The sequence below is a fragment of the Ailuropoda melanoleuca genome, chromosome 2, assembly GCF_002007445.2.
Source record: "Ailuropoda melanoleuca isolate Jingjing chromosome 2, ASM200744v2, whole genome shotgun sequence".
Taxonomy (NCBI): domain Eukaryota; kingdom Metazoa; phylum Chordata; class Mammalia; order Carnivora; family Ursidae; genus Ailuropoda; species Ailuropoda melanoleuca.
This window is the reverse complement of record NC_048219.1, coordinates 16,913,189-16,937,295: the sequence shown is the minus strand read 5'-3', so window position 1 is coordinate 16,937,295 and position 24,107 is coordinate 16,913,189. Positions and strand designations below refer to the sequence as shown.

The window sequence follows — 24,107 nt, the reverse complement described above, 5'->3', positions numbered from 1 at the left end:
TAGTGCCAGCCGTCTGTCTCCAAGCTTCGGCTCCTCTGAGTCCAACTCTGCTGAGAAAGGAGTGGGAATAAAGCCATCTCCTGGGGGGAAGGGAGGGTGTTTCTGGAATGTGAAGTATTTTAAGCTCCTTCCTAGCTCATTTCTACAGACTCCTACCTCTATCTTTGTCCGAAAATAGCCAGGAGTTTATTCCTGGATTTCGGAGAACAATTTCTACAAATTAGGTTTGCCTCTGAATAGTACACCTAAGGGACTACACACCCAACTCCAGGACACGCACGTGGACAGTAAAGGGCAGCTGAGAAGCCACACTTAGTGTAAAAAAGAACGGTCACCCTCCCTGTTAGACAACAAGAGGCTAACACGTGTGCTAATTCCCGCCCCTGTAGGAAGCTATTTTGGGGGGACTGAGACAGGTTGAACTATCCTAGATAGTTAGCTGAATTTGTCTAAAGTGCTCCCGGGGTTAGGATATTCCAGAATATTCACTTTAGAAGGAGGCCAGGAGGATGGGGACGGCTTTGTTGCTCTGGAAGGTGATAGGAGGGAGTGAGAAAGAGGTTCCTTTCTGAGGATAAGATAGCCAGTTGGAAGATGATTGATGAGTGGGTGACTGGGGAGGGGTGGAGGGGAGGTGTCTAAATGTGTCAGCTCTGAGCATTTCTACTTTAAGCCCAGTGGGCAGCTCTCGTTCATGTCTTTATTTGGAACTGTTGCCAAAGGGACCAACTGTATTACCGGTACTGTTCTGGGGCCGGAAATGTAAATATGTTCTTAAAGTCTCTCATCAGGTGAGTTATTAAATAATTAGACTCAGTGCCAGGGGCCCAGTATGTGCCCAGGAAGTGTTGGATTGCCTTTACACTTGTAGGAAGCAGTACAGCTACGTGGTCTCCCACACCCAACAGCTCTTAGTTCCAAAGCCGGCGCGGCATTTCCCAGCTGCACCTTGGCCAGCACCTTGGGCAAATGATTACCTTCCCTGCGAAACAGGTCGAAATAATAGCACCCACTTCATGGGGTTGTTGTGAACAGTAGTAAGTACTCAGTAAATGATTAGTGTTTTCAAACCCTGTAGCAAGCCACACCTAGAATACAGATTAGTCATATTTGAAAAGTGGTGGAAGAGGTTGGTAAAATAAGGAGTCTTCCCAGAAGGAGTACTTAAAGTAATCTGGAGCGTGTAGACTGATGCCTCAAGAGGCAAGAAGTCATCAGGGAAAGAGTGGCCAGGGTTTGGGGAGCCTGAGCTAGGCCCAGGGGGAGCGTCAGGCACAGACCCGAGCTTCTGGCTGGTCCCCAGCAGCCACCACCCGCGGCAGGCAGGAGCTGTGAGTCTGTGTTGCCGGGGCACCTACGGGCCGTCCCTGTGTCCTTCCTGGGCGCTGCGGTATCTTTGACCTGAGCCGGACTCCACTGACCCCACTTCGCCAGGGAAACCCTCGAATGCCTATTTTGTTCAGGCAGCGACTCTCACACTTGAGCGTGCGTTAAGCACCTACCCCGCCCCCCCCCCCCCCCCCCNCTACCTGACGCGGTAGGTCAGAGGCGGGAATCTGCTCAGCCGACAAGCGAGCAGGAAGGTGGAATCCTGAGGTCACACTTGGAAGACTATTGGAATGAGGAGTTGGAGCCAGGTCCCGTGGAGATGAAGAAAGGAAAAAAAAAACAGCCACAGGAAGTGGTGGGGATGACATAGTACGATGGCGAAGAGCGGGGATTTGGAGTTACTACCCGTGCGATGTGGGGCAAATCCCTTAACTTCCCTGAGTTCTAGAAGTTTCCTTCTTCACTGAAATGGATATAATATTAATACCTACCACACGGGACTGTTGTAAAGAGTCAACAGGCAATTATACGTAAAACACTTAGAACAGTGTCTGCTGCAGAGTGAGAGCGGTGATCTGTGAAGCTAGGCTCCTTGTGGAAGTTCATGAGTGTGTGAACACGATCACAAGATAAGGCTGTGTATGTCTCAGACGAGGGCTCCAAGCCTCAGAAGGGGAAGAGAGCACTTTGTTCGGAGTCATCAGGAAAGTTCTTGGTGGAGATACTGTGACTAGAACTGGAACTGGAAGTCCCTGCAGCATGGAGCCGAGTGAAGAGGAGGAAGGTGTTCTAGGCTGAGAGAATAGTTTGGGTGCGAGAGGGGATTGGGAAGGTTGTATGGAGTCTGGGGAATGGGGAAGAATCTGGTTTGATGTGCTGGCTGGGTGGTCACGTTTTTACAAAACAAGAGCAGTTGCATGGGATTTCTACTTTTTGATAGCAAACATGCTCAGTGAATCTTTGAAATAGGGAAGTCGGGGAAAGAAACTGATTGTGGTTTGGGACACCATGAGGCTTGAGGTGATGGGGTCACACAAAACAGAGCACCCAACAGGAAGTTGAGGATGTGATACTAAAGCTTTAGGAAGGGGTTTGCCGTGAAGGTCCAGATTTGAGACTCACCAGGATATAACGATGATGAAGGCCCGACCTGCCAAGCTGTGAGAAAAAGAAGGGGCCAGAGACACAGAGGAGAGCGCTTGAAAGAGCCACAAGCTCAGGACTGGAAAGGAGCTTTTCATGGCTCTGCATGTTTTCCCTCTTGCACTTCCCCAACTCTGATCTTACAGCCTTCGGGGCTTCACTATGGGTGTGCAGGCCCTCTTAGACAGCTGAGAAGACCTGAAGTGAGCTCCCTCTGAGAACATTCTGGTGAGCTCTGGAGAAAACCCTATAACTTAACTTTAGATATAACATAAACCCTACATCATGGTGAGCTCCACTCTCTTGTGAGGGGAACCTCACCTGTTTTGAGCAATTCTTTTTTTTTTTTTTTTAAAGATTTTATTTACTTATGTGACAGAGAGACAGCCAGCAAGAGAGGGAACACAGCAGGGGGAGTGGGAGAGGAAGAAGCAGGCTCCCAGCGGAGGAGCCCGATGTGGGACTCGATCCCAGAACGCCGGGATCACGCCTTGAGCTGAAGGCAGACACTTAACGACTGCGCTACCCAGGCCGCCCTGTTTTGAGCAATTCTTAGCTCCCAAATTTGAATCGACAGTTCGTCAATGGAAACAGCAACCAATGGAAAGTATTGTGATTACTCACAGGCACTCTACTGGGTTGTACTTTGTCCCCCACCAACATGTCTATCCAGAACCCATGACTGTGACCTTGTTTGGAAATAGGGTGTCTGCAAATGTAATCAAGTTAAGATGATGTCATAGTATGGGGTGCCTGGGTGGCTCAGTCTTTAAGCGTCTGCCTTCGGCTCAGGTCATGATCCCAGGGTCCTGGGATCGAGCCCTGCATTGGGCTCCCTGCTCAGTGGGGAGCCTGCTTCTCCCTCTCCCACTCCCCCTGCTTGTGTTCCCTCTCTCGCTGTCTCTGTCAAATAAATAAATAAAATCTTTAAAAAAAAGATGATGTCATAGTGGATTAAGGTGGGCTCTAATTCAATGACTGGCGTCTTAGGAGGGAGAAATGTGGACAGAGACACACAGAGAAGATGGTCATATGAAGACAGAGGCAGGATTGGAGTCATGCTGCCACAAACCAAGGAATGCCAGCAACCGCCAGAAGCTAGAAGAGGCAAAGAAGAATTCTTCCCTAGGGCAAGGCTTGGGACCATGGCCCTGCCAACCCCTTGATTTTGGGCTTCTGGGGTCCAGAACTGTGAGAGAATAAATTTCTGTTGTTTTAAGCCACACGGTTTGTGGTAATGTGTTATGGCAGCCCTAGGAGACCAATACAGGCACCAAGTTTATCACAAAATAATCCCACAGGATATATATTTTATTTGGGGTACCTAATTAGTACAGGGGTCAGGCTGCAAAGGCACCTAGGGTTTTATAAAAAGCTAATGTTTGTCTTCAACTCAACTTTCTTCTCTTGCCTTGCAGACAGAGGCTTCAGACCTCCCATGGCATGTTCCTCCTTCTGCCCTATCACAGCATCCTCTAGATTTCCATGTTGAACATTTGAGCTTTCTGGATGCTTCACTTTGAATGGCCCTTCCACTCTAATGGCTTCACCTTTAGCCTTCTGCCTTTGTCGCTTCTTTCTTTCTAAAAAAATTTTTAAATAAATTATTTAAAATATACAGAGGACCGGAAAGAATATAATGAACACTAGTGGGTCAGATATCCCCTCTACCTCTCTGCATTCCTCCTTTCTCCACTTTTGCCATGTTCCACGCCCATCCCACCCCATGCACTGCTGTCGATTTTCTAAAGAAGGTGAGGCAGGTGCAGAGGCTGCCAAGCCTGGCTGTACATCTGTCCTACAGACAGACACTGTACACACACGCACTGGGAATAATTAGGTGGCTGGCTGTGGACTTTCAGAAGGGGAGGCTAAGAACTATTACCCTCCAAGGAATTCGAGTATCCCTAGTTTCTTATTCTTACATTTTAGGTATGTTCTGGACTGAAGCCATTCCAGCATTTTTGCCTTTTCAACTAGAATTTCTTTACCCCAAATAATCTGTAAGCAGTGGAGTATGGGAAATGGGCTTCTGCATCTTCCACCTCTAGATATACAATATACTTTAAGTGAAAGATTTCTTTCCTCTTGAGGTATCTTTCAGAATATATTGAGCTACTTCCCATCTGGCCTCAGAGAAGGGGGTGGGGGTCATGGCTAATACTTGGTCATGACTACAGATAGCTTTTCTTTTCTTTTTTTAATTAATTAATTTATTTTAGAGAGAGAGGGAGGGAGGGAGGCACAGAGGGAGAGGGAGAGAGAGAATCTCCAGCAGACTCCCTGCTGAGCAAGGAGCCCAATACGGGGCTTGATCCCACAACCCTGAGATCATGACCTGAGCCAAAATCAAATGCCAGTCACTCAACTGACTGAGCCACCCAGACACCCCTAGATAGCTTTCTTGGCTCCCTTTTGTCACCCTTTGTCTCCTTATTACCGTGCAAAGCTTCCCATTAGAGGATTTTATATTGTCTCTAAAATAAATTCTTACTTATTCTTGGTCATAGGCTTCAATTTCCCAATTTTCCCTTGAACTTAAACACTCCAGTGAGGATTTCAAGTTACAGATTATCTTGAAGGAACTATTCTTAGTATAATTTGGAATTCAGAAGATCATTAGGGAGACAAACAGAGTTACAAACGAAATAGCCTAAAGGTATTTTAAAAATATGTCCCTATTCTCTTTTGGTAGGACTGGTAGAATTAAAACAAATGGAAATGGTGCGATGTTTTTCTCACTTCTCCTGATTTGTTTTGGACCATGGGCTCCATTCTGATTTAGGAGTCTTTCCTGCTCAGCATTTCCGTGATAATTCTCCCCATGGTCTATAGGATCCCTGTTCTCTTTGTTTCTATAGCAACAGTCCCGTGTTGCTTGGCTAGAAGCAATTTTCTGCTGCTGTGGTGAAGCCCCATTTTTTCATTCCTTTCTCCCCAGTTGCCTTGGTAACCAGCTTCTCCCTCTTTGGGTCTCTCAGTGGTAAATTCCACTCCCTTCTTTTTTTCTCTCTCTAGTAACAGTCACCTGGTCATGACTTGGACAGTGCCTTCCCATTTGTAAGCACACTTTGTCATGGTCAGATTGTCATCATGAAATTAGCCTCCCTTTTGCTTTATTTGCATCATTTCTCCTGCCTGCCATCTTTCTAGTGGTTGTCATGGTAACCGTACCCTCTGAAAGTCTCCAGGCAAAGGCTCTACAGTTAACAACCATCATGTGAGAGTGTCTGCCAATATACGGCCACACATCTCGATTTTAAAACCAGCCCCAGGCGGGTACCACAAATTGAAGAGAACAGGCTTTTGATCAAAGCAGACTGGATTGAGAAAAGGAGGTATAGGGTACCCTGGGTTCTGATGTTCTCCAAACAATGTATGTGGCTACAAGGTTTAGGCTGGGTCTCCAAGAGTGGCCATTATGCCAGCAGTGATCCAAGCGATTGAGAAATGTATTGGCAGTTACTCCAGGCAGGCCTATCATATGGTCTAAACTTCCAGGAGTAATTCGTCTGGCCCAAGGGATCCTGGTGATATGACCTGAGAGCTAGGCAGAGCCAAGTAATCTCAGGGAGAAAAAATTTAACCCTTAAATTGGCAAACGGGTTAGTAGAATATATATTTCGGTACTTTTACAAAGTACTGAAAATTTCTCTGCTTTTAGGCTGCTGCTCTTACCTCCTTAGTAGGGCAGATGGGGTGTTACCATTATAATAATACAAAGTGTTCAACGAATGGTGGTTGTTCTGTGCTAGGGTATTGTAGCAGGCACTTTTTGGATATAACTTCATTTTATCCTTATGACAATCCTGAGAGGTATTTCATGATAAAATTGAGGCTAAGAGGTAGTTAATTCTGTGAGGTCAGGCAGCAGCTGAAAAGTAGCAGAGCTGGGATTTGAACCCAGGTCTCTCTGATTTCAAAGCTCACTCTTTCTTTTTCTTTCTTTCTTTCTTTCTTTCTTTCTTTCTTTCTTTCTCTTTCCTTCTTTCTTTCCTCCTTTCCTTTCTTTCTTTTTCTTTCCTTTTTTTTTTTTAAGATTTTATTTTATTTATTTGAGACAGAGAACGTGAATAGAGGGAGAGGGCCAGAGGAAGAGGAAGAGGAAGAATGAGAAGCAGACGCTCCACTGAGCAGGGAGCCCATCGTGGAACTCAATCTCGGGACCCCAGGCTCATGACCTGAGCTGAAGGCAGACACTTAGCCGACTGAGCCACCAAGGCGCCCCAAAGCCCATTCTTGAAGGTTGTGGGGTGTTCTGAATTTCAGTCCTGTGGTCTGCACTTTAATCTGAGGGTTACTACTCCTTTATCCTTTCCGCCTTCCTTATTTTTCCTCTTCATATTTTGTGGGTTGTTAACTTGCTTTTCTCTGTGCTCAACCCATTTCTTGTATCTTTTCACCAAAGAGATGGAAAATTTTGTCCTGCAAATTTTGTCCTTCTGATTGTGTCTAGGTTTGGGTTTTGGGATAACAACATTAGAGCAGCCGCCCTTGCCTGAGAACTGGGCAGATCTGATCCTGGAGAACACCATACGTCTAGCTCACTGGCCTGAGCACTAGATAGCAAACCATTCTCCTCTCCATTTAACAATTATTGCGTGTCACTTTCGTATCAGGCATTGTGCTAGGCCCTGGAGATAAAGCAATGACCTAGGCAGAATCTGTTCCTTGCCTTTTTGGAACTAACAGCCTGGAATGGAAGACAGACAGTACACAAGAAATCAGCATATATTTTTATACTATAATTAGTGGTATGAAGAAAAGAACTAGGTGCCGTGAAAGAAAGAGTAACAGGGATAGACTCGAGATAGGACTACCATCCCACATTTAAGAGAGGAGATAGTTTAAAAAAAAAATCAGTCTTTTTAATAAGTTGATTATCAGTTGTTAAAACAACAAAAAGAAGAGAGGAGATAGTTGAGGCTCTGACACCAGCTATTTGATGGCCGTCACGTCACGTCGGGAGCTTCTCAAGCTTGGAAACCGCGGTCTCGCCCCTCCCACCCCTCCTCTCTTCCTCTTCATGGAGCCCTAGTTATGCGCAGGCGCTCTGACGGTTGCCATGGGGACAGCTGCTCCCGCGCAAGCGCAGATTTCTTCAAGATGGCGGCGGCGGCGGCTGCACGAGCAGTTTCTGTGGGCTCCAGGCTACGGGGCCTGCCACGGACACTGCCTCTTGTAGTGATTCTCGGGGCCACGGGCACCGGCAAATCCACGCTGGCGTCGCAATTAGGCCAACGGCTCGGTGGCGAAATCGTCAGCGCTGACTCCATGCAGGTATGACAGTACGGCTGGCCCCGGGCCTGCGAAACCCAGAGGCCGCTTGCGGGCCTCTGGCAGAGTGAATGCCCTGTCGCATGGTGGTCGTGGGTGAACCCCGAGGCTTGTGGGGCGGGGTGGGTAGGTGAAGGGAACCCATAATTACCAGATGCCCACCGTGTGCCAGACATCGTGTCGGGCGATTGATTCAGTTTCCTCATCTCATTTGCTTCTCACAACGTTGCGGTTGGTAGATATTATCTCCATTGACGCTTGGGGGAATGCACCTAGGGAGATTAAACGGGTTTCTCCGTGTCACATAGGAGTAAGTGAAGGAGATGGCATTTGAACCTGCAGGGTTGACAGGCGTCCAATAAATACCCGCTGAATGAAAATTATTGCAGAGCTTTTGCTGTTTAGAGTACTCAGGGACAATGGTATAAATCGGTTACCGTCTGAGTAACTCTTGAGGGAGTGGAACAGGGTGGGTATTCCGGAGACCTGCATTCTAGTTCCGAATCTGCCATCCGCCACGTGAGCTTAATGTATCTGTAAAGCGGAAAAAATGCCATCTACCTCACAGGGCTGTGGTGCTTAGTAAGTGAGAGCGTGAGTTTTAGAATGAAGAGCAAGGTCCTGAAGAAGGCCAGGGCCAGGCACCTGGTAAATGTTTAAGTTGAGATTTTTAACTCCCTACTGGCTGATGGGAGTCAGGAGGCTTTGTCCTCTTCCTTGAGTTAGAAGGAAGCTGAGGAGTGTAATACACGCGGCACCTGGGTGCATTTGGGCTCGGGTTGAGAGTGGGTGACATTTTGGGTTAATCTCTAATGGAGGAATTATAAACGCTATTTATTGAAGATAATTTGCAGTTAATGAGATTGTACAGAGTAAATGAGGTGCTTGATGTGACATACCTGGCACTGAGTCTGGCACCTATCTGATGGGTACTCAGCAAGGAAGGGCATTCCTCCTTCCCGCTGCACCCCATACACCTCCAGGCATGGTCTCTACCTTTATTCATTTGGAGGGACATGACCGTCAACACACATAAAGTGTTTAGGATAATTCAACAAATGTTGGTTTGCCACCCCTATTTTGTGTCAGCTTCGAGAGACAGACTTTACCTCAAATCCCAGCCCTGTCATTTCTAAGATACATGACTTCAGCCTGACCTCTTTGTGCCTTTATTTCTTCTGTAAAATAGGAAAAAGAATATAATAACACAACATTAATTGTGATGATTGATGTGATAAAGTACGTAAAGCACTTAATAAAATGTATGGCGCATAGTGCTAAAAATGCTATTTTCTACAAGGCTCTTTTGGAGTGAGAAAATCATAATTCCTGTCTTCAGGGAGTTTTAGTCCAGCTTAACATGAAACAAAGCAGTTAGAAAATGTTTGAACTGTGAAATTAATGATGCTTTGCAAAGTGGATGTGGTAGGGAGGAGAGAAACTACAAGTGTTAGATTTTATACTAAACCATACAATTTCTGAGAAGGGAAAAATCAGTGAAGACTGGTATAGTTAGTCTTGGAGAGCTCTCTGAAAAGGGACTTGAAAGGTGAAGTTTGGATGATAAGAAAGAAGAAAAGGCACGTTAAAGGAAGGAACGTAAATGAAGATTTAGAAAGTGAACTGGGCATAGAGTGTATGTAGGATAGTGAAAGGAGGGTGTTCATGTAGATATCGTGGATGGTATGGGGGATAAGTAACATGATGAGGGCAGTGTGTAAGAAGCATTCATTTGTGAAGAGTATGCATGATGAATTGGATTTGGGGGTGGGTGTTAGGAATGCAGGGGAAAGGAAAGATGTAACTTTTTTTAAGATATATTTATTTGAGAGAGAGAGAGTGTGCTTGAGCAAGCTGGGGAAGGAGCAGAGAGGGAGAGAATCTCAAGCAGATTCCTCTCAGTGTGGAGCCCACTGTGGGGCTCCATCCCAGGACCCTGAGATGAAATCAAGAGTCGGACACTTAACTGACTGAACCACTCAGGTGCCACAAGATGTGACGTTTTGAAGGTATTACCATGTAAAGATGATTTGGTCACTGATTGCTGAAAGAAGAATAATGCACACAGTGTGACTCAGGATTCAGGTCTGTATGCCTAAGAGAGTATAGTGAGCCTGGAAGATTTGTCAGGGCACAGTGGGAGTGGCAGCAGGACATCCAAGGGGAAAGTCTGCTGGGTGGGTGGAGAGTGCAGCAGATATGACCCCACTTCAGGACTCTCGTACTTACTGCCTCTGCCTGGTGGCACTTCTTCCTCTATTTAACCTCTATTGGCTCGCTTTCTCTCTTCATTCACGTCTTTACTCAGATGTCAACCTAAGCCTTCTCTGCTCATCCCAATTAAAATAACACACCACCTGTTCCCCATCTTTCTCATATAGCAAATATAGTCCTTGTCAGGGGAATGTTCTCAGTAAATCATCTTAATTTTACATATTTTTTTTTTTAGATTTTATTCATTTATTTGACAGAGAGCATGCAAGCATGAGCGAGGGAAGAGGGAGAGGGTGAAGCCAACTCCTCGCTGAGCAGGAGGCCTGACTTGGGGCTCGATCCCAGGAACCTGGGACCATGACCTGAGCCAAAGGCAGACACTTAATTGACTGAGACACCCAGGCACCCTAATTTTACATCTATTTTTAAGTAAGTTAGTGGGTTCTGGCCATGAGTGTTGTATATAGCTCTGTAATAGCTATTATCCATTTCTCAGAAGTGTTTCTTTACTTATAGCTGTGTACCATAAGGTTGAGGTTGCCAGAGGTCTTGTTGGGTGTAAAATAGGTCATGTCAGTGTGACACTGTGCCTCGTATAGTGCTGATGGTATGGTAGACCCTTAATATTTGATGAAATATTTGTTGACTTGCCTTATTAAAATGGCATATCTTGATCCATTCAGATTTTTCCTGTGGTTGTGTAAGTGACTAGAATATGAGACTTAAATTTCTTTCATCCCAGGGATGCCATGAGGATTAATGTATGGAAACACTTTGAAGATTATTGAGCTTTCTGTACTGGCTGTACATTGTGTTGAGTTTTGATTATATCATGGATATTTTTAACATTTCCTGTTGGTCCCCTTTGGAAAACTTTGACCTTTGATTTTACTTTTCAGTACAAATAATGGTATAAAATATCTCTGCCCCATTTACGTGGCTATACACAGTTCTTCCTTTCTACCTTTGCTTACATGCCCCTGTTACCTACTTCACTTGTTTTTTATCCAGTGGAGGGAGACGGTGCTTTTCAGTGACTTGAGGTTGACTCAAAATTTTTGGTAAACATGTGAACAAAATGACATTTAAAAAAAGAATTGAAGTATAGTTGACACACATGTTACATTATTTCAAGTGTACAAAATGACATTCTTTTTTTTTTTTTCTTAAAGATTTTATTTATTCGACAGAGATAGAGACAGCGAGCAGAGAGGGAACACAAGCATGGGGAGTGGGAGAGGAGGAAGCAGGCTCACAGCAGAGGAGCCTGACGTGGGGCTCGATCCCATAACGCTGGGATCACGCCCTGAGCCGAAGGCAGACGCTTAACCGCTGTGCCACCCAGGCGCCCCACAAAATGACATTCTTAAAAAGAGTGACATTCTTAATGTTGGATTACCAGCTCCTTGAAAGAGCATTTTTAATTTCGAATAAATACACTGGCAGAATGATAATGATAACTCAAATTTGCTTATAAAATACTTACAGATGCTTTTTATTCTCACAATAATCTTGTAAGGTAGATCCTGTCATTTCACAGGTAAGGAAACATGCTTTGCTGTAAGGTCTTATAGTAAGTAGCAAACCTGGAGTTGAACATAGGTGTTTACTTTCAATGCCCGCTGCCTTTTCCACACAAAGCCCTCCCCTTTAGATGAGGCAGGAGCAGTGGTGCTCGGTCGTTAGAGAGTATTTCTTGTGTGCCACTCTTCTTTTCCCAGGAGTGTGCTACATTTTGATCAGGATATAAAATGTATTTTAGGATTCATATTGTGAATCATAGTGTGAATTCATAGTGATGTCTGTCAGATGGAGTGTTGAGCTTAGTGGTGGCCACATGACGCGTTGCTTAGGAGGATAAAAACTTGCTGCAACTAAGAGATATAATTTAATGTCAATAATTTAATGATACCTGGAGAGAATGTTTACTGAAACAAAGGGGAAACTTGGCCTTGTGGAAAGCCTAGACGGAGCAGCAGTAAACTTTGTTGTACAGCCACACAGACCAAAGGGTGACCAAATGGAAAGTGTGATAATTAGAAATTTCTTTCAAGGTTCCAAGTTGATCTTTTATTTTTTTTAGATTTTATTTATTTATTTGACAGAGAGACAGCCAGCAAGAGGGGGAACACAAGCAGGGGGAGTGGGAGAGGAAGAAGCAGGCTCCCAGCGGAGGAGCCTGATGTGGGGCTCGATCCCATAACGCCGGGATCACGCCCTGAGCCGAAGGCAGACGGCAGACGTTTAACGACTGAGCCCCCCAGATGCCCCCCAAGTTGATCTTTTAAAAAACAAATATTTGCATTTTAATAATCCCTTTTGGAATGATGTCCAGAATTTTGCATTTCATAAGTGTACTAGTAATTCAAAAAGGATTGCAAAACACTGTCTTAAAATTTTAATTGTCTTGGGGCGCCTGGGTGGCACAGTGGTTAAGCGTCTGCCTTCGGCTCAGGGCGTGATCCCAGCGTTATGGGATCGAGCCCCACATCAGGCTCTTCTGCTATGAGCCTGCTTCTTCCTCACCCACTCCCCCTGCTTGTGTTCCCTCTCTCGCTGGCTGTCTCTATGTCTGTCGAATAAATAAATAAAATCTTTAAAAAAAAATTTTTAATTGTCTTGCACCTCATACTTTGTCATCCCTTTGTCCAACCATAATGGTAGGGCGATCCCTGTTGGGCAGTTCCCATCCAGGGAAAGTGATTGTTTTTGTAAACATTGAATAAGTAAGTGCTTTAAGTATTGAGGTAGCTTCTTTGAGAGAAAATAACAATGGAGTGTTAAGGCTAGTATATCTAGGGTGATAATATGGTCATGGAGCCTGATAGATAATGACTTGCCTCTGTAGCCATGTAGCATCCGAAGGTCCTGCCTGGCTTCTTGCTTCCCATTCTCACGCACTTAATTTGTTGAGTGGGACGTCATAAACACTGTCTGAGGAATTACTTCCTTAGGGACTGCTGCTGGGCTCTACTTTGGATTTATGCACGGCAGGTGTGACAAAAGTGAGAAACAACATTGGTGCTTAATTTCCTGAGTTTTCCAAACCCCAGTTTCACAAATTACAGAAACTAAATATTGATAGTCAGCATTGAGAGTCTACATTTGAGGAGGGACAGGTAATGCAATCCCTGTTTTCCAGGATGGAAAAACTGAGGCCCAGACTAGAGATCACACTGCAAGACACTGGTACACCTGGGAATTGGATCTGGGTCTTCTGACTCCTCTGTACTGTCTGATATATTGCAGAAAGATGATACTGAAGGTCTCCTTTTCAGTCTGAGTGTTTTTCTTGGCATGTAAATTCAAGGTACAATGCATCGCCTTCAGTCACTGGATGAAACATTGTACTGAGAAACATGAAGGCACTTGCCAAAAGATGTACAATGACTGCCTGGAAATACAGACTGCCAACTATATGCCAAGGGAAAAATAAACAAAGTGTTCTATTTGGGTTTATAGAGAGGAAGTATCTCTAATGCCTTAGTCCTTCAAGTCCTGTAGAGAAGCAGTGGTCATACATAGGAGCACAGTTCCCTTTGTGTTTGTCTAAACCTACAAGAGGAGAAGCAAATGATTTTTGGCAGTCTGACTAGTGAGCAGGCTATGTGTCATCTAATAGATGCGGAGTTCTGCGTTCTTTTTGCCTGCTTCGGGACACAATTTAGCAGCAGTAATTTTTTTTTTTCCCAAACCAAAGGACTGTTTGTCTATGATAGTGCCCAAGGGAGATCTGGGATGAGAAGAGGGTATGAAAGGAGAGATGGGAGAGTGGATCACAGTGGCTTAGTAGGACATGAAATAAAAGTCACAAAAACCTGTTAACCAGGAGACGTGGGAGCTTTCTGGAGGCTATTTGCCACGACTGACAGAGGCGATGTTTTTTTAAAAAAAAAAAAAAAAAGGACTGAGCCTGATGAGGCTGAGAAGGAAATCTCAAAATTTTTGACTCATCTAAAGAATCTGTATGAGTTTTTAGGTCCTGTAGATCACCTCCATTGTGACTGAGTTTAGTTTTCTTTGCGTGCAGTATTAAACCTCGGTGGGTTGTTCATATACTGTACATTCACTTTTCTGCAGCTGTGGGAAGAACTCTGGAATGAAACATCCTATATTATTAAGGAAAGAGAAGTTACTACTGGCCAAATGAGAGAGTGTAGGAGAGCACAGATGGGACTTGCAGGTTCTGATTTGTGAGGAGGAAGTGCTCCCCTGATGCTTTGGTGCCGGGGGCAGGGTGTTGAAGCAGCTCTTCTTCAAAAGGAATATATATTCAAGGGGTAAAAGTTATTTGGGGTATATAGGGATTCACCTCTGTGATTTGTATGTGCTTGTATGTGGCTTAACTAAGTTGATTTTCGTTTCTTGGGTAGTTTGAATTCTTCAGGTAAATTGGAATCAGACTGGGGTCCTGTTTGCCTCCCTGCTTACCTTTGGGTCCCCGGTTCCGAGCTAGAGCTTCTCCACCGCTCCTTCCTCATTGTGGCATCCAGAGTTCGAGGTCTTACCACAGCAGCATGAATCATCATCATCATCGTCATCACAACGTAGAAAACAATAATAGTATATGCCAGGTACTGTTCTAAAAGTTTGACATATATTATTGCATTTAATCTCACCACAGCCTTGTGAGGTAGGCACTATTATTATCTCAGAAAATTACTTTCTTTCTTTTTTTTTTTTTTTTAAAGATTTTTTAAATTTATTCATTCAGCAGAGATAGAGACAGCCAGCGAGAGAGGGAACACAAGCAGGGGGAGTGGGAGAGGAAGAAGCGGGTTCACAGCGGAAGAGCCTGATGTGGGGCTCGATCCCATAACGCTGGGATCACTCCCTGAGCCGAAGGCAGATGCTTAACCGCTGTGCCACCCAGGCGCCCCAGAAAATTACTTTCTTGAACCCTCATCTCTGTATTATTCTATGTTTTTTCCTCCACCTTTTCTTATTTATCCATTCATCCTGTATCCCATTTTTTTTTTTTTTTTAAGATTTTATCCATTTGTTAGAGAGCATGCAAGCGAGAGAACACAAGCAAGGGAGGGCAGCAGAGGGAGAGGGAGAGGCAGACTTCCCACTGAGCAGGGATCCTGACGTGGGTCTTGATCTCAGGACCCTGAGATCATGACCTGAGCCGAAGGCAGCTGCCTAACCAACTGAGCCACCCAGGTGCCCCCTGCATCCCATTCTTTCCCTCTCTACCACTGTATACATTTTATTGGGCAGAGGAGGAAGACTATTCCTGACAAAAGAACAGCATGAGGAAAGTTAAGGAAGAATAAAAGTGTATGGTGTGTTTTCAAAGAGTGACCAGCAATTATCTGGCATAGAGGATACTTAAGGGACAGTAGTAGGAGGTGAAAATAAAAATATAGGACCCTGTGAATAAATTGTAGAGGCCCTTGAAAGGAATACCAGGAAGTGTGGGGTTTTAGACATGGAAGTGACAGTAAATCTGCTTCATTGGGTAACTCTGATGGCTAAGTGGAGAGTGGTTTAGAGAGGGATAAACAGCTCAGGATTCAGTTACATTAACCTGGATGAGAAGTACTGGTGTCGAACTGTGGCTGGGGAGAAGAGTTAACCATTTTGGCATTTTGGAGACAGGATCTGTAGGATTTTGGTTATTGAACTGGAAGTATTATGAGAAAAAAATGATGGAGAACAAAGCCTTTTCATATTTAGAAAAAAAGAGATGTTCTTCCTGAAAAAAAACCAGATGAACACAGAAAAGTACAAAGGAAATATCACCATAGTCTTAGCATCCAGAGGTAACCATTTTAACATGTTGGTGCACATCCTTTCAGATATTCGTGTGTGTATTTATGCACATGTGTTTATGTGTTTTTTTGCCCCCAATTTTGTTGTGGTAAAATACCCATAGTTTACCACCTTAACGTTTTTTTCTTAAAGTAAACTCTACGCCCAGTGTTGGGCTTGAACTCAGACCCTGAGATCAGAAGTCACGTGCTGTACCGACCGAACCAGCCAGGCACCTCCATCTTAACCATTTTGAAGTGTACAGCTCGTGGTATTAAATACATTTATAATGTTGTGTAACCATCATCACCATCTATCTCCACAACTCTTTTTTATCTTGTGAAACTGAAACTCTATACTCATTAAACAATATCTCCCCAATCCTCCTTTCTTCCAGCCCTTGGTAACCACCATTCTACTTTCTGTCTGTGATTTTGACTGCTTTTAAGTACCTCACGTAAGTGGAATCAAAAATATCTGTCTCTTTTGTGACTGGCTTATTTTGCTTAGCATGATGTCTTCAAGGTTCATCTATGTGTATATGTTTTTACATAAATTGACTCATACATTTCATATTCTTCTGTATCCTGCTTGCCCCTCCCTCCCTTAACAATATATTATGGATATCTTTGTGTGTTAATGTATGTAATTGTACATCAGTGGTCTGAATCTGGGGTCATTTTGCCCCCCAGAGGACATTTGCAATTTCTGGAGACATTTTTGGTTCTAACAGCTGGGGAGGTGGGTTCCTGACATCTAGTGGGTAGAGACCAGGAGTGCTGCTAAAGATCCTACTATGCATAAAACCGCTCCTCACAACGAAGGGTTATCTGCCCCAAAATATCAACATACTGTACCGAGGCTAAGAAACTCTGTTCTACGTTATTGTTGTTTGTTCAATTTTGAAGTAATTATAGATTTACATAAGAGTTTCAAAGATAGTACAGAGAGTTCTTGTATACCCTTTACCCATCTTCTCCTAAAATTAGCATCTTACGTCATCTTGGTACATTTGCCAAAATTAAGAAATTGACATAGGTGCGGTACTCTGTAGACTTTATTTGGATTTCACCAGTTTTTCTACTAATAATTTTTCTTCTATTTTTGGGATCCCATCCAGGGTCCCACATTGCCTTTAGTCATCATGTCTCCTTCGGCTCCTCCAATCTGTAACAGTTTCTCAGGTTCTTGCAGTCTGTGACTTTGATACTGATGGTTTCTCATGATTACGCTAGCATTATAGATTTGGGGAAAGCATACCGCAGAGGTGAAGTACCCTTCTCATTACATCATATCAGGGTATGATGGCAACATGACTTAATTCTGGTGATGTTAACCTTGATCATTTGGTTTGGGATGTGTCTGCCAGATCTCACCACTGTGAAGTCCCTTTCTGTACTCTTATTTGTTAGAAACAGGTTGCTAAGTTCAGCCCACATTGAAGGGGGAGGGGATTTAAGCTCTACCTCCTGGAGGGAGGGATAGCAAAGAATGTGTTAACATACATTAAAAGCGCCACAATAATTAGTAAATATTTAGGGGAGATACTTTGAGATTTCTTTAAGTTTCACTCACTAATTTTAGCATTTATCAGTTGATCATTCCTGCTTCAATTACTATAATTTCCTTTATTCCTTCTACTTTTATGAATTGTAATTTTTCTGGAATGATTTGTCCTTTCTCTCCTATTTGTTTACTTCATTTACTTATTGGTTATACTCCAATACTATGTTATTTATTGCTCAGATTATTCCAACTTTGGTTATTGGGTGCTCTTTCACATTGACTCTTGTGTCCTTTGGCATGTCCCTGCATTTGTTTAGCACTTCCTTTCTGGCAGTACAAGATATTCCCAGCTAGTATTTGTCCAGCCCCACCCCTAGAATCAGCTGTTTATCCAGGGAGCCCTGGTTCCTTTTATTGATGAATGGTTTTTTGTTTGTTTATTTTGTTTTATTTTGGGCTTTGGTGAATGGGATTTAGAACCCAAAATCTGGTTGCTGCATGTGCTTGTTGCTACTGGGATATCATTACTTCTTGTCCCTTCAGTGACAAAGCGAGGAAACATACGTATGTACACTATTCCACTTATACACAAATATTTATGTTTATGTCTGTATCTGCATATATATGAAAATAAACATGGGTTTATACCAATATCTCTGACTCTACTCTTCATTCTAGTGTACCTTTCCTTGCCTATTTGTGACTTCTTTCTCAGAGAATAAGAAATTTGGTTCTCATTGTCTACAATATATTTACCAATTTGTGCAACCTGTATAGTTTCACTAGCTACTTACGTGAGAAACAAATTTACCAATTAGGTATAATGTTTGTGTGCAGTTATTTTTGTTCATTTTAGCCTTATAGTAATCCAGTCATAGCAATGTTTTACACACTTAGGTGAGCTCCTTTTTCCCCTTCCACTGCCCTTCGGTGAGGTTATGCTATACATTTGTAATACAGGTAGATTCATTTGTTGCGGTCTGCATCCTATCCTTGGTTCCCCAGACATTCTGGTTTTTTTTTTTTTTTTTAAAGAATTGCATACAGTAAAGTGCATTCTTTGTTGAGTACAGTTTTATGGGTTTTGACAAATACAGCCAGGTATCCACCTTTACAGTACCATACTGAACAGTTCCATCAGTCTAAAAATTGCCTTGCATGGCCTCTGTAGTCAGCTCTTCTACCTACCTAAGCTTTTGACAACCACTGATTTGTTTTCCATCCCCATGGTTTTGCCTTTTCCAGGATGTAGTGTACGTGGAGTCATACAATATGCAACCTTTGGGGTCTGACTTTTTCACTTAGCAGAGTATATTTTATATTTATTATTATTTTTATTTATTATTTTAAAATTATTTTTATTTATTATTATTTATTATCATTATTTTTAAAGATTTTATTTATTAATTTGACACAGAGAGCACAAGCAGGGGGAGCTGCAGGCAGAGGGAGAGGGAGAAGCAGGCTCCCCGCTCAGCAGGGAGCCTGAGGCTGGGCTCCATCCCTGGACCTTGGGATCATGACCTGAGCCAAAGGCAGACACCCAACTGACTGAGCCACCCAGGCACCCCACAAAGTACATTTTAAATTCTCCCATGTTGTTGCATGAGTCCATTACTCTTTATTGGTGAGTGTCATTCCATTGTATGGATGTACCCTAGTATGTTCATTCACCTCTGAGAGGACATCTGGGTTTCCAGTTTTAGCACTTACTTTGTGCTATTGTAGACATTCATGTTCTGATGGTTTAACTTTAAAAACTATAAAGCTTTTTCCAAAATGGGTATGCCATTTTGCATTCCGACCAGCAGTGAATGAGAATTTCTGTTCTTCTGTAGTCTCTCCAGGATTTGGTATTGTCTTTTTCTTTCTTTCTTTCTTTTTTTTTTTTAATTTTAGCAATTCTAATAGGTGTGTACTGGTATCTCGGTGGTCAGTTTATATTTCCCTAAAGGCTAATGATGTTGAGCATCTTTTCATATGCTTATTTGCCATCTTTGTATCTTTGAAGTGTCTGTCAGATCTTTTGGGTGTGTGTTTGTCTTATTGACTTATAAGAGTTCTTTATATGTCTTGGGTACAAATCCTTTATCAGATATGTTATTTGCAAATATTTTCTCCTGCTTTGTGGCTTATTTTTTCATTTTCTTCACCTTGTCTTTCACAGAACAAAAGTTTTAAATTTTCATGAAGTCCAGTTTATCTTTTTTTAAAAAAATGGATTGTGTCTTTGATTTCCTATCCTAAAATGGCCAAACCCAAGGTCATGCAGATTTTCTCACCATTTTTTTTTAAAAGAAGTTTTATTTTAAAAAGAAAAGTTTTATAGTTTTGCATTTTACATGTAGGTCTGTGAGCTATTTTGAATAAATATTTGTATAAAGTGTGAGATACTATGGATGTCCAGTAGTGCCAGCACTGTTTTTGAAAGGCTATCCTTTCTCCATTAAATTGCCTTTGTACTTTTGTCAAAAGCCAGTTTATATTTGTGCAGGTCTATTTCTGGGCTGCATTCTATTCCATTGATCAGTGTGTTTATTCTTTTGCCAATATTGCATTGTCTTGATCACTGTGGCTGTATAATAAGTCTTGAAATTGGATAGCGTAAGCTCTCCAACTTTCTACTTTGTTGTTTTTAATCTCTGTGTAGTCTATTTTATCAGTGTATTGTAATTAGCTAGGTTTCTACTGAAGGACATTTAGAGGGTTTTTTTGTTTGGTTGGTTGGTTTTTGGTTTTTTTGCTATAATAAATGATGCTGAGATGAACATCTTCACACATACATCTTTTTGGACTGTGTGATTCTCTGTTCAGGATAAATTCCTAGAATGGGAATACTGGAGGAGAAGATGCACACATTACCTTTTTTTTTTTTTCTCCTTCTTCCAATTTCCTAAGATTATTAGAGGTTATACTTACATTATTTTTCTTATTGAGATGAAATTCACATAACATCAGCCATTTTAAAGTGAACGATTCAGGGACATCTGGATGGCTTAATCAGTAGAGCATGTGACTCTTGATCTCAGGGCTGTAAGTTTGAGCCCCACTTCAGGTGTAGAGATTATTTAAACATAAAATGATTCAGTGGCATTTATTGTATTCATGGTGGTGTACGACCACCACTTCTATCTAGTTCCAGAATATTTCCACCACCCCAAAAGAAAACCCCATACCCATTAAGCATCTATTTTGCATTTCCATAAGCAGTTACTCCCCCATCTTTCCTTCCCCCACCAAGCCCCTGGCAACCACCAGTCTGCTTTCTGTCTCTAGAGATTTTACCTATTCTGGATATTTCATATCAATGGGATCATATAATCTGTGACCTTTGTGTCTGGCTTCTCTCACTTACACTTGTTGTAGCATGTATTGGTACTTGATTCCTTTTTATGGTTGAATAATTTTCCATTGTATGTATAGATCACAATTTGTCCCATCCGTTGATGGGCATAACTACCTTAGGTTGTTATGAATAACGCTGTGAACATGTGCATGTACATCTATTTGTTTATCTGTTTTCACTTATTTTGGGTATATATGTAGGAGTAGAATTGCTGGGTCATGTGGTAATTCTGTGTCTGACTTTTTGAGGAATTGCCAAACTGTTTTACGCAATGGCTATACTATTTTACATTCCCACCAGCAATGTATAAGGGTACCAGTTTCTCTACCTCTTCTCCAATATGTTATCCCCACCCTTTTTTAAAGCCATCCTACTGTGTGTAAAAGTGGTATTGCTTTGTACCTATTGCGTGTAAAAGTGGTATCGCTTTGTAGTTTTGATTTACATTTTCCTAGTGGCCATTTGTATATCTTCTTTGGAGAAATACCTGTTTAGGTCCTGTGCTCATTTTTATTTTTAAAAAGATTTAAAAGATTTTATTTATTTGAGAGAGAGCATGAGCGCAGGACTCAGAGATTAAACAACTGAGCCACCCAGGCGCCCCATCCTGTGCTCAATTATAAATTGGGTTGGTTGTCTTTTTGTTGTTGAGTGGGTGCACATTACATTTGATATATATTGCCAGACTGCTTTCAAGAACGTTTGTACCAGTGAAATGTCTGTTTTCCTTCACTCTTGCAATTCTGTGTGTTACCTCTTTTCATTGTTGTTAGTTTGGTAAAGGAGAAATGGATTTCATGTTAATTTCATTTCTTAGTTTAATTTTCTTTTCAAGGGTGCATTGGCCGTTTGTGTCTTTGAATGTCTTGATTATACCTGTTTTTTGTCCACTTCTATAAAAAACGGTTTTCATTTTTGTGTTTATTGATTTGTAAGAGGTTTTGTGTATTTTAAGTTTTAATCCTTTGTGCAGTCTCATGTGTTGTATTTTTTCAGTTGGTCATTTGTCTTTTGTATGATTTTTTTTGTCATAAATATTTTATTTTTTGTTATTTTTGTAATCTTTTTTTTTTAAAGATTTTATTTATTTATTTATCGGAGAGGGGCAGAGCACAAGCCGGGGGACAGGCAGGCAGAGGGAGGAGCAGGCTCCCAGCTGGGCAAGGACGCCCTTGTGTGACTGCATACCCGCACTCTGGGATCATGACCTGAGCTGAAGCAGCTGCTTAATCCACTGAGCCACCCAGGCGTCCCATCATAAATGTTTTAAGTTTGTATATTCTTTTTTTTTTTTTTTAAAGATTTTATTTATTTATTTGACAGAGATAGAGACAGCCTGCGAGAGAGGGAACACAAGCAGGGGGAGTGGAGAGGAAGAAGCAGGCTCATAGCGGAGGAGCCTGATGTGGGGCTCGATCCCTTAACGCCGGGATCACGCCCTGAGCCGAAGGCAGACGCTTAACCGCTGTGCCACCCAGGCACCCCTAAGTTTGTATATTCTTGTACACTTATTAGGAGTACAAGTTGGTTTTAACATTCTTTTAGAAAGAGAATGTTCTAGGGTTGCCTGGCTGGCTCAGTCTGTAGAGAGTGCAACTTTTGATCTCGGGATTGTGAGGTCGGGTCCCATGTTGGGCATAGAGCTTGTTTTTAAAAAGTGAGAGAGTTATAATAGATTTATAATTTATTGAACTGTTGGAACTTATAGATGTGAATAAAAAATGCTGTTGATGCTCTAGGGTGAGTGAAGGGATATCCAAGACGTCCTTGCCTTCACTGTGCCTGTTGTTCTTCCCTTGCAATCCCTTACACGTATGTAATTGCCAAGGAAATACGGGACTCCACATTGTCCGAGCTGGTATTTTTGGTTAGCTACCCAGCTATCCAATCAGTTTCCTTACTCTCCTTTTTTGTTTACATCTTGCTAGTGCCTCGCACAATACTTGTAGCAGTGGTTCTCACTCTCAGGTGCACATTGCAGTCACCTGGAGAGCATTAAAAAACACTGATGCCCAGGCTTATAGTATTCAGTAAGTGTCTGTTGATTAGAATTAGATGATTTGCCTAACTCTTCAGGTGCCAATATTCTTTCCTAATTTACAGCTTTACTCTGAGGTCTTCATTTAGTCTCTTTAGCCTGGTAGGCAGTTTTATTTACTGGAAAAACTGGGTTTTAGTCCCAGCTTTGCCACTAACTCACTATATCTATAACCTGGGACAAGCCCAGGGAGGGCTTTAGTTTCCTCTTTGGCTATGTTAGGGAGGGGAACTGATTAGATTAGATCAGGGATAGGCAACCTGTTTCTGTTAAGGTCCAGATACTCAGTATTTTAGGCTTTGTGGGTCATACAGTGTCTGTCTGTCACAGTGTCTAAAGCTCCTTTTAGCTCTGGCATTTTGTGGTTCTCTTCTTTCAAACCCTGGCCAGAGGTCTCACCCAGAAAAACCGAGGAAAATCTTGTTTAACCACCACCAGTTAAATATAGATAATATCAAGCAGTTATATAGTGCTTACCATTTGCCTGCCACTATTCTAAATATTTTACCTATATTAACTCTGATCTTCAGAATAACCCAGTGAGGAGTGTAGGTGCTATTACAATCCCCATTTTATAGATGAGGAAACCTGAGGCAAAGAAAAATTAGATACTTAAATAACCTGCAACATGAACCTAGGCATTCTGGCTCCATTATAATCTACTGTCTCTCCCTAACTTAGACATAGACCTCCAAATAATATATGCTCTATCATAGGGATCTTAAAATAAAATAACACTGAAACCCTCAAAGGTGGGCCAATCTTGAGGCTGTAAAAGTGACCACAGAGAGAAACTTTATTATTAATTTTATTTTCTCAAAAGACCCCTTTTGTTTCTGCCCCAGCATTATAGTCACATGGCATTGTCTTTGTGTATATTTTTAGCTTTCTGTCACATTTACTCTTCAGAACCGTGAAGGGGTTCAGTGTATGGAAGCGGTTTTCTCCTCAGTTTCTGGAATTTAATTTCACCTTAGTAAGAATTCATTACTTCAAGCATACAAACAGACCAGAGTCAGATGGGGATAAAAATTCTGCTAAGAGGCAGCAGAAACAGCTTGTGTTATAGGCAGAGCATCCAGGCTTTAGTTGTGTCTCTGCTGCCAGTCAGTGTATATGTCCAGGGAAGCTCTCTGAGCCTCCATATTCTCAAGTATAAAATTTCAAGTGATCGGACTGGGTGCATGATCTCTGAATTTCCTTATATCCGTGCTTCGCCAGGGTTTGCAGGTGAACCTCTAAGCAGCCATGACAGAGGCTCTCCATTGCGCTTTTTCATGCTTTAACTTAAAAGTATGTGCCAATTTTGCATTCTCTGCCCTGATCTGTCTATATTTATTCAGATGTAAAAATGTTTCAGATTCTTTTTACCATTTAGTAAGATTGATACTCTCAAAAAATGCATAGTATACTTATTATGTATGTACCTCTCGGTTTGAGAAGCATGGCCTTGTATTAAGGTTCCAGTCCCATTTCCTTTTTTTTTTTTTTTTTAAA

At 42.3% G+C, this 24,107-nt stretch overlaps 1 protein-coding gene across 8 annotated transcripts in view; it reads left to right on the top strand.

Moving 5' to 3' along the window:
* The first annotated feature begins 7,570 nt into the window (after positions 1-7,570).
* Positions 7,571-24,107, top strand: part of TRIT1 (tRNA isopentenyltransferase 1) — a 43,308-nt gene continuing 26,771 nt past the window's right edge. For 2 of the 8 annotated variants that reach the window (XM_019808262.2, XM_019808259.2), the window contains exons 1-3: positions 7,614-7,752; positions 14,337-14,537; positions 16,118-16,177. Coding sequence is in view for 3 of the 8 variants with exons in the window: in XM_034649946.1 (XP_034505837.1) it covers positions 7,579-7,752 (174 nt within the window). In the remaining 5 variants the exon portion in view is untranslated. Of the gene's footprint in view, positions 7,753-14,336; positions 14,538-15,105; positions 16,178-24,107 lie in introns of those variants that run through there. The other 6 variants (XM_019808257.2, XM_034649924.1, XM_034649946.1 and 3 more) reach the window with 4 other exon arrangements.